The 9,616-nt window shown below is 36.2% G+C and overlaps 2 protein-coding genes across 4 annotated transcripts; one reads left to right on the plus strand and one right to left on the minus strand.

The window, feature by feature from the left end:
- Positions 1 to 180: 180 nt before the first annotated feature.
- Positions 181 to 5,883, minus strand: LOC117650052 (uncharacterized protein YJR142W). Of its 2 annotated transcripts, none has more exons than XM_034393332.1 (9): positions 5,670 to 5,883; positions 4,826 to 5,064; positions 4,604 to 4,667; positions 4,398 to 4,528; positions 4,044 to 4,162; positions 3,838 to 3,967; positions 3,661 to 3,760; positions 2,425 to 2,562; positions 181 to 2,132 (listed from the first exon to the last, which is right to left on the minus strand). In XM_034393332.1, the coding sequence occupies exons 1-8, from the start codon at positions 5,740 to 5,742 to the stop codon at positions 2,465 to 2,467; spliced, it is 954 nt and encodes a 317-aa protein (XP_034249223.1). In that variant the 5' UTR covers positions 5,743 to 5,883; the 3' UTR covers positions 181 to 2,132; positions 2,425 to 2,464. The 2 variants fall into 2 exon arrangements, with proteins under 2 accessions (XP_034249223.1, XP_034249213.1); XM_034393322.1 differs by having other exon boundaries at positions 3,640 to 3,760.
- A 58-nt stretch (positions 5,884 to 5,941) lies between these two features.
- LOC117650039 (ubiA prenyltransferase domain-containing protein 1 homolog) lies at positions 5,942 to 9,437 on the plus strand. 2 transcript variants are annotated; one of them, XM_034393312.1, is made up of 2 exons: positions 5,942 to 6,029; positions 6,527 to 9,437. In XM_034393312.1, the coding sequence occupies exon 2, from the start codon at positions 6,535 to 6,537 to the stop codon at positions 7,513 to 7,515; it is 981 nt and encodes a 326-aa protein (XP_034249203.1). In that variant the 5' UTR covers positions 5,942 to 6,029; positions 6,527 to 6,534; the 3' UTR covers positions 7,516 to 9,437. The 2 variants fall into 2 exon arrangements, with proteins under 2 accessions (XP_034249203.1, XP_034249195.1); XM_034393304.1 differs by having other exon boundaries at positions 5,974 to 6,220.
- The last annotated feature ends 179 nt before the right edge of the window (positions 9,438 to 9,616 follow it).

Genomic DNA, 9,616 nt, shown 5'->3' on the forward strand with positions numbered 1-9,616 from the left:
AGAACATTTTCTTTACTTAAGAGTGTGTTCCTCTACCCTTATATTTGATTAGGGTTGAGTTGAGGATTCTGGAATAGATGATTCTGGATGCACCAATAGGCAGCCACCTTCAAAATTGAAAGAAAAAACAAGAAAATTACTGGTTTGAAACAATTGTGAGGATGTTAAGGCAAGGAGGGCTGGAATCGGAAGCAACCACCTTTATTTACCAAATTAGATTAAACAAAATAATGGTTAAACAAAAACAAGGTGAAGTAGATCAAAGTTCATGGGAAAAGAAAAAAAAGTCTTGACCTGACTAGAACTAGAAAACCTTCAAAGCAATCCCAGAAAATAAACTAGACTAGTATAGAGAATGGTGGTAAGAAGATTTGCCAAAGAAATAGACTAGATTGAACAGGTTGTTGACAGTATTAATTATAGATGTAAATGATATAAAGAAAGCAGAGAAAGCAATCACTCTGGGATAGAAACTGTTATGAGCTGAGATGAAAGCCAACATTAAGCTCAAATAGCAGACTTCACCCACAGAAGTTAAAACTGAAGATATGAAGTGTGAGATCAATAACAGAGTTGTACTCAGTAGAGTTATGAAATTCAAAACAGCCAACACTTCACATAATCTTACAGCAGATTAAATAAACTATAGTGAGGGTTTATGCACTTATTAATTTAAGTAATTAATTACAGTAAAAACAAGTATATTTCATGACACCTGATTTGATGATACAGTTGGCTTTCTCTGCTCCCTGTACAGAATGTACAACTGTTAGGAGACACACACATACACGCTCACACATACACGCGCGCACACACACATACATGCACACGCACAATCAAATCTTCATATCACATGAAGCTTGGTATGAGTAACAAAACACTGCCACTCCAAGCGAGGATATTATACTGATAAAGACTACTCTCCATAACCTGCACTGCCAACAGAGATTCAAGTGAACCCTGATTGGAGGGTTCACTCACCATAAGGTATACAGACAACAGAAATACGCAGTACATATGAATTTTTTCCTTCACTAGAGATGATGCTTTGTTGTTTGTTTGTGTTGGGGAAGAATGATCTGAGAAAAGTTTCCAGAAGTAACAGAAATGAATTGAAAATAACTTAATAAATAATATTTGCACATTCCCACACACTAAAATTTAGGTAAATACAATATACCTACAAGCATCACATTAAATGCTAGTGTCATCTTCTATCCTAAAAATGTGAAGTACATTGCTAAGAAGGGCTGCACATTATTTTAATAATGTGCTTGTAACACATGAAAGCATTTATCTTATAAAATACAGAAAAAAGTTCTGTTATTACAGAAAGAGAAAGAAAAAAACTACCACTGTCTTGATGTTTTGTTTATTATAATAATACATAGACTTCCTCAAGTACCCACTCTAAGAGAAACCATTACATCACAGAATATACAATTTGTTGGGAAATGAATCAACAGAGAAAAATTGCTTTATCACAAGAGTCCTTGGGTCTTACTGTTGACAGAAAAAAAAAGAAAGCAAGGTGAGAGGACTAAATGATTATCAGAACTGACCGAAGTTCATTAACAGGCAAAATCAAAGCACAGTGATTCTGACTTCAATTAAGTTGATTAAAATGATGACTGAGAAACATTATTTTGATTAAGGTTAACAAGTATCAACTGCACAAGTGTGACACTGACAATAATGCAGTATCGCTAACCAATAAAATATCTGTGAAATGAAGCAGCTGAACCCTTCCGTTCAATTTTTATAATATACTGTATCTGTATGAATGTTATATATAATATATATGTATATATATTACTGTATTTAAAAGAAGCAAAAACTGAATAACCATTAATGAATAATCATACACAAAACAAACTGTGAAGAGTTTGAAGTAATGTCTTAAAATGAAACTGCAGTGAAATTAAGACAAGTGTATGTTAATTTTCATGATGATTATTAATCATGAAATCTTGCATAACATGCAATAAAATTTCAAACAAACACACAGGAATGTTTCCTTAAACTACTTTCCTAATTATGACTACTTCTTCATTTCTTCTTCAAAAACATTCTTTTCCATTCAAGGCACTAATGCACGAGTTGAATAAAATTTTTAAAAATTGTGTAAGTACCTGCACAAGAAAGAAAAACAACATAAAAGCAAAATTGGCACAATCCTTAATTGACCACCTTGCAACGCAAACAAGCAAAGCTCACTAAGCCCTAAGACATGGATTGATACATGTAAAAGTACATAGGTATCATGTGTATGTGTGCACACATACAGAGATGGAAGGAAAGTTCCAAGATAGAGTTTTGGAATCACATTAATATGAACGCCTTGTCTGTCAGAACTACAAGCTTCAGAAGGTCCAAAGGAGAGCTGCTCTTGCTCAGCAATAAGGAAGTAAAGTGTGGTCTTACCTTTTATTGCCCTGATCCAAGCAGATCGTTCATTGGCAAGTCAAAGACCTTTGTCTCCATTTTCAGAAGGAGCAGCACGATGGTAAATTGTTTGGAGTGGTACATGTAGAAGCTCAAGCAGCTGAGCATAGTTGGGTTCTGTAACATGATTTTAACATTTAACAAAGAGATTACCCCAACACGGTCACCATTTTCTCTCCTAAATTTAAACTTGACTAAGAGAAAGATAACAGTAAATGTGCTTCTGGACATTAAAGCTCACAGGGCAGTAAATGCTGGAAATTGTACACATACTAAAATATGCAAATTGATCTTAAAAGTTTATCATTGATACAAGATGGCTGCCTAACAAGAATGTGTGTTTCACACGCAGTAGCATGTTAAAAGAAATTCGAAAGCAAGCTCAAACACCACAGCAAGAGAGAGTGAACAGCGAGAGACAGCTAAGAAATACAAAAGATGTGCAGATAAAAGATGAGACAATTCATGCCAAGCAAGCCACATACAGCATTAGTTTGAACACGACCATGCTCAATCAGAAGCAATATAAGGGTAGAAGAAAAAAATACTACCAGGAAGCATCACAACAGGAGTCATCAGTCATCATCTAATTAACATATGCTGAGTATTTTCAAAATGAATGATGATTCATACCTTAGTCTTGATTTGAATCCACACATTCTTGTATGGATACAAGTGCGGGTGGAGGGGTGGAAATAATTCCAACTTACAGTAAGTGATTGTTTTGTTTTTGAGGAGGCATTTAAAAAATCAATATGTATATTAATACATATATTTTGTGAAAATTTACAGGGTGTTTCACGGACCCTGAATGAGTATTAGCAACTTCTGGAGGAGGTAAGCAGCCCGTATCCATCTGCGAATTAAGGCTGGAACTGGTGTGGTTCAATACAAGTTTAACTAGAATGTTTTGCTTCATGCAATGATTGAAAGCCCATGTCTCATAGGCCAAAGAGCCATAGCAGGCCAATTTTTGAAACCGATTGCAACTAGGAGAAAATTTAATGAACCAGTTGCCTACCCTCCCAATATGGCACGAGGTCCGTGGGCTACCCTGTTCAGATCAATAAATATAGATGTATGCATATACACACATATTAAAAAGAGAAAAAAAAAGAACCCCTTCATGTTTTAGAGCAGGGTTAGCAGCCACTACCTAAACCCCAGCCAAGCGGACATGCATAGAACATGTACCTTTGAGACTACCCAACCCACCAGTCTCGGGGGAGATCACTCCATGACGGACAAGGAAGTCTATGACAATTGGTAAACTTGTTGTTTTGAAGTCAGGAGATGCAATCAATTCTTTCAGTTCCTAAAAAAAAAATTGGAAAAACAGTTTTTAAAGAGAAGAAAACACCCTACAACTAAAAAATAAGATTAAAACCTTACATTAATTGATAGGAGATCAAAAGTCTCCACCTCTCCATCATTATTCTTCGGAGTAAACTCACAAGGCAGTTTTAAGTCAAAGACATACTCAGTATTGGGAAATAATCCACGCTCACTCTCAAAGAAGAAACTGGAAACAAATAGAATTGTTAACACAGCCTATACCTCAGGCATTTAACAGACAAGCCTAGTTCTTAAACACTTACGATACTGCACCAGAAGGTCTGATATCCTTGAGCATGTTCTCTGGTATGCCAGCCTCTTCTTGAGCTTCTTTGATTGCAGTTTCAATAACTCCATATCCAACACTTAAACCACCACTGACCTGAACAACAACAATAATAATTAACACAACATACTGTATGCATCGTGTCGGGAACAGGGTAATGCCGCCGGCGGCCAACCGGCGCACATACGAAGTGCAAGCACCGTTGGGTGCATACACTCTCTTAAAAGCTGTTAATAGCCATGTCTTTTAATAGGCATTTATATAACTAGGAATTTATCTTTTATGTTTTATCAGAAAGTTGAATGAAAAGACAATGAACACAATTTATTACCATATTGTCCCATTTCCCCGGCCATGTTTCTTTAGTAGGGGACCGGCGCTGCATCCAAAGACACAGCCCTTTGTTTGAGTCATGAACAAAGCCATTGATAGTAACTCCATAGTTACGTATGCCAAACAGACCTAAAAACAAATTTAACATAGAATTTAACATATGAATGTTAAAGATTATAAGGTGTAAGAGATGTGCCTACTCACAAGTCGCTGACCGATCCATGCGGAGTAGTGGTGGATCAGTTAAGACAGAATGCACGTTGTAGCACTATGAACACAATACATGTTTCCCAATGTTAGATAGATGGAAAGGACATATAGCTTTCATTTTTTGGTTGTCCAAGATAAATATATACAACAAGCAGCAAAATGAAAAAAATAAAATATAATAAATAATAATTATAATTAAAAATGGATAAATCTTACCTCATTTCTCCAACCTTTCAGGGTAACAAATGTATTGTTAGCCCTGCATTCCTGCAAAACTTGCTCAACACGAGCAGTTCTCTCATCAAAGTCACGAAATGCTGGGTTTAATTCAACAGAATCTGGCCTTACAATGAAGACCTCTGGATAACGCAATAATTCAACCATAATGTCTGGACGAACAAGTCCAACTTGGTGGCCTTCGACAACAAAGGGCTTGCAGTGCCTCTTTGGAAGACCTGAAACCAGAGTAATTATTCAGACAAATGTGCATAAAATTTGCAATGCTTGATAAAACGTCCTCAAACATAGAAGCAACACAAGTCTGATGTACTAAGGGTACAATGTAAATCAATTCAGTGATGTATAATCATTGAAACTTCAGTGTGCAGAAGAGAAACAACGCAACTTCTATATTGTTACTTTGTTTGTACCAAATCGAGAGGCACGAAGTAAAACTTCTAGTCACTATCTTTACCTAAAAATTCTGGTCCCTGCCCCCTTAAGGAACGTTCAATGAATCCATCCAGAGTGTTACTAAAGAACAGAGATTGGAACGCCCAGAAAATGGAGACAATAGAAACATAATGAATGGAAGTTCTTTTGACCTGGCAGAATATGAGTCCTAACCTCAACAACAGGCCAGGTGAAGCCACATAGAATCGAAAGAATAACAATGAAATGAACATTGAGAATCAATAAAATCTGCTGGAGGATTAAGATCAACAAAATAGAGTCAATTGAAACATAGAGTGTTCCCAAAGAAGGCAGGAAGCTAACATCGGCGTGCGAGTGCATGATACAGGGTCGGGCAAACGCTACATACTGAGCCTCCAATACGCACCGTTAATGTAGAAACAGTTAAACTTTTTCGCTATTTTCAGGAAAGGTGACGAGGATCGCTTGTACGAAGCCATTCTTTTGATTTAGTTCAGAAGGAAAATATCGCCACTAACACAAGCTGACAGCAGTCAGCAAAACTCCATCACCCATCACCGTCCGCTCGCTAAAATCACCGTCGCGTCAACACAACACTCGGAGGAAGGGGGAGGGGAGAGGGGAGAGGGAGGGAGATATTTAGGCAGAGACCGGAAATGAAAGTAGCAGAAAGGATGCCACACGGAACATATCCGGCATTTGGAATGTTTAGGTGTGTCGGTCACGGTGTCTGCCCGACAGCAGACAGCGGTGTTGTAAAGAACAGGTCAGCATAGCCTATCTTTAGTTTTGTATTCTGAAAAAATTCAGAATAAGTTTGGATGTTGCATTTAAATCTTAGCACAGACACAGTTAAGGTGTGATTGTCCTTTGAAAGGCAAATTAATGCTTTAATGTTTTTTCAACATATTGAATTTTTACGTACTTCATTCAAGTTACCACTGTGCTTTCAACATTGTAAGTATAGGAAATACAGCCAATTTATGACAAATGTAGAAAAACTTTCTATCTTCTCTATTGTGTTTTTGAATGTTGAGAGATTCCGAATAAATTTTGTCCTTTTTGGGGTGGAAATCTATTCTGTGTGTTTGGATGTTCCATATGTGAAAAAATGTAGGCCACAAGTGACTTGAATCGGTCTCTATGTTGTATGGAAATCTGTAGGAGACTTCTATGTTGTTACTTATCATGTGGTTTAAACTTTTAGTTTTATAAGTAACATTTCTTGTTGACTGATGTTGTGTCTTTTTATTTTCTTAACAGGAAAATCTATGATGGATAATGGGCAAACAACAAAAACGGTGCACCAAGTGACCTCAGCTCAAACGGACTCCAAACCTACTCTGATGAAAGTGTCTTCGTACTTATTGGCATTAAGACCATGGTCACTGAGTGCATCATTGATGCCAACTTTAACTGGCTGTGCGCTCGCCTATAAACTTAGTCCTAATGCTGGTTTCTTTAGTTGGGTAACATTGTTACTCACTCTCTTAACTGTTTTGTGTGTACATGGAGCAGGAAATCTTGTAAACACATACTTTGATTATGTAAAAGGTATAGATGGACGTAAAAGTGATGACCGAACTTTGGTGGATCACATTTTGTCTAAGGATGAAGTTGCAACACTGGGAGGAGTGCTATATGCAGCGGGTTCTATAGGATTCCTTCTCCTTGCCGCAATATCACCAGCAAAGATGGAACATTTAGCTCTTGTGTACTTTGGTGGATTATCAAGCTCTTTTCTTTACACAGGTGGCATTGGTTTAAAATATATAGCTCTAGGAGATGTTCTTATATTAATTATATTTGGCCCAATATCTGTCCTTTTCGCATTCATGTCTCAAAGTGGAAGAATAGATTTTGCCACCATCTATTATGCGATTCCACTTGCTTTGAATACTGAAGCAATACTCCATAGCAACAATACTCGTGATCTAGAAAGCGACCAACGAGTCGGTATAGTTACTTTAGCTATACTTATTGGTCATACAGCATCTCATATTTTGTATGCATTCCTTTTGTTCACTCCATACATATTATTTGTGGTCTTGGGGGTGAGACTAAGTCTTTGGTTCTTACTGCCACTTGTAACTCTGCCAGCAGCCTTTGACATTGAAAAGCAATTCCGAAATCCTGAAACTATTCAAAAAGTACCCCAAAAGACAGCCAAATTAAATCTTTTCTTTGGTGTCTTGTATGTTATAACTATCAGTATGGTTGAGACCAGTCAGCTACCTTTCTTAAATCATTAGATTCTACTATCTCTTTTATAAATGATGTGCTTCATTATAAAATATTTCAAGGCAACCTTAATGTGATTTTGTGACTACAGAAGTAAGCTATCCTTTTATCGAATTTAAATCATCATTCTAGTAACATTGGTTTTTAAAATTTTGTAGCTTTAGGACCTTATTTACAGATTTACTTGAGGGAGGACTGTATGGGCTCTAGCTGAAATGTCTTGTTGGTGGCTCATTCTTGTCTTGTCTTAAGATTAAAAACATGGAGTCTTGTAGGTGAACCCTTGGAATTTAATAAATGTTGCACTCCAATTACTTTTTTTTTTTTTGCCAGCCTTTTTGTGGGGGTAGATTGTGTAACTAATGTAGTGAGAATAGAATGTCAATCCGTTTTCCAAACTTGTTTCTGAACTAATTTAAATGCGAAAGATATCCCTAGTTATGACTGAAATTACGTAATAAACCGATGGTGAAACCAATAGTGCATAATGTGCGTAACAAACTCAGTTGGTCTCTATTTCTACAATTTGGTATCCCTTTTTTATCAAACAAATCTCGTTATCATCATATGTCTATGTTTCACATCGCTCATTTCTTTCGCCATCTAACAAAAAATGGCCTTAGTAAATTAAGTACTTAAACCCTCCTTCCCTAAATCTTTTTTCTTTCCTCATTTTTGACATTGCTGTGATTGAACCTTTACATAGAGTGCTTTCATTTGGTTTTATCCTGAACGGTGTGTACTTACAGCAGGTATTGAAATCTTAAGTTTTAATTTGCCTTTGTCAAGTGATGGTAGTAATGCTAGAAGTAGTAGCATGTCTATGCAATTAGTCACTAAGTGAGTTTTAATGACATTGATTTCTACATTGATAGTAACTTTGCATATGTCTTACCTAGCTTAACAAAGTTGTTGTCTTTAAGAACTTATTTATTTATGTAATAATAATATATTTTTGTTATGGCTACCTATAGTGGCCTGTTGCATATTCTGTGGATGCCAGCATAAGTAAGTATCGATGTGTCATGACAATAACAATACTACAAGTTACAGTAGACAGTTGACTGATGTTCTTTCCAAGGGAATGGAACTTTCGCTGGAGATTTTCCCTCCCCTTTCCTTTCAAAGAAATGATTTGGTATTTTCCCTGCATCATATCATGCTCTACCTCTGTTAACAGAAAAAGCAGATGTTTCAAACATTTCATATCATATTTTAGACAATATCTGTGACTAAAGGGATTAGTGAATTTGTTTGGTCTTTGTTTGGTTTCAAATTAAATTTGTCTGTGGGAATTTTTTTTTAAGGCCATGTGTTTAGTATGTGAACATTTAGGAGTTAAGAAGGTATGTTGGCATCTTCAGGCAAGTTGAAAGTCAATGCGTTGTTTATATTGTCCTTAGTGCTACATTTAACTACAACTTTTTCAAATTTTTGTTAATTGGGGAGGGAAGAACTTTGATTTGCTTGCAGAGCAGTGCTTTGATTGTAAAAAATATATGGTATCTTAGACGTTTGATGATTGGGAACGTACTTTTACATCACCAACTTTTCAATATGGTATGTTTTGAAAACTGACAGTGACCATGCTTACTGTTTTTGATCTGAAGGCAGTACCACTTCCAACCTTTCTTTTAACTATGGCCTTGACAGCTGCACCTATGACAAGGGTGTTATGTCAATTTATTTATTTATTTATTTATTTATCAATCCATCTCCTTTCCAAAAGAAGTGAGTTATTTCTTAGCAGCTGTTCCCAGCCTTCACTTTGCTCTAGCTCTAAGTAAGAGTATTGCGATTGAACAGTGAATTTTTTTAAAACCAGCATGTTGGTGTGTCATTTGTTCAGTTAATGCTTGCCAAGAAACTCAAAAAGTGATATGTCTGATTATTTATATTTGCTTTTATATTAAAACTAGATTCTATAAATCCATTTCATCTATTTCTTTATCCAAAATAGATAAATCAGCCTTCAGCCTTCAGAGAAATGCAAAAAAATAGATGAGGGTCGTACGAGTTAGAGATGTAGCAGCGTCTGATCTTCATTTGCTAAGAGCTCTGAGTCGTCTGTGTTGTGTATTGACACAAAACAAAATAATTGTACCCAAGACA

The sequence above is a fragment of the Thrips palmi genome, unplaced genomic scaffold (assembly GCF_012932325.1).
Source record: "Thrips palmi isolate BJ-2018 unplaced genomic scaffold, TpBJ-2018v1 HiC_scaffold_10, whole genome shotgun sequence".
Lineage (NCBI taxonomy): Eukaryota > Metazoa > Arthropoda > Insecta > Thysanoptera > Thripidae > Thrips > Thrips palmi.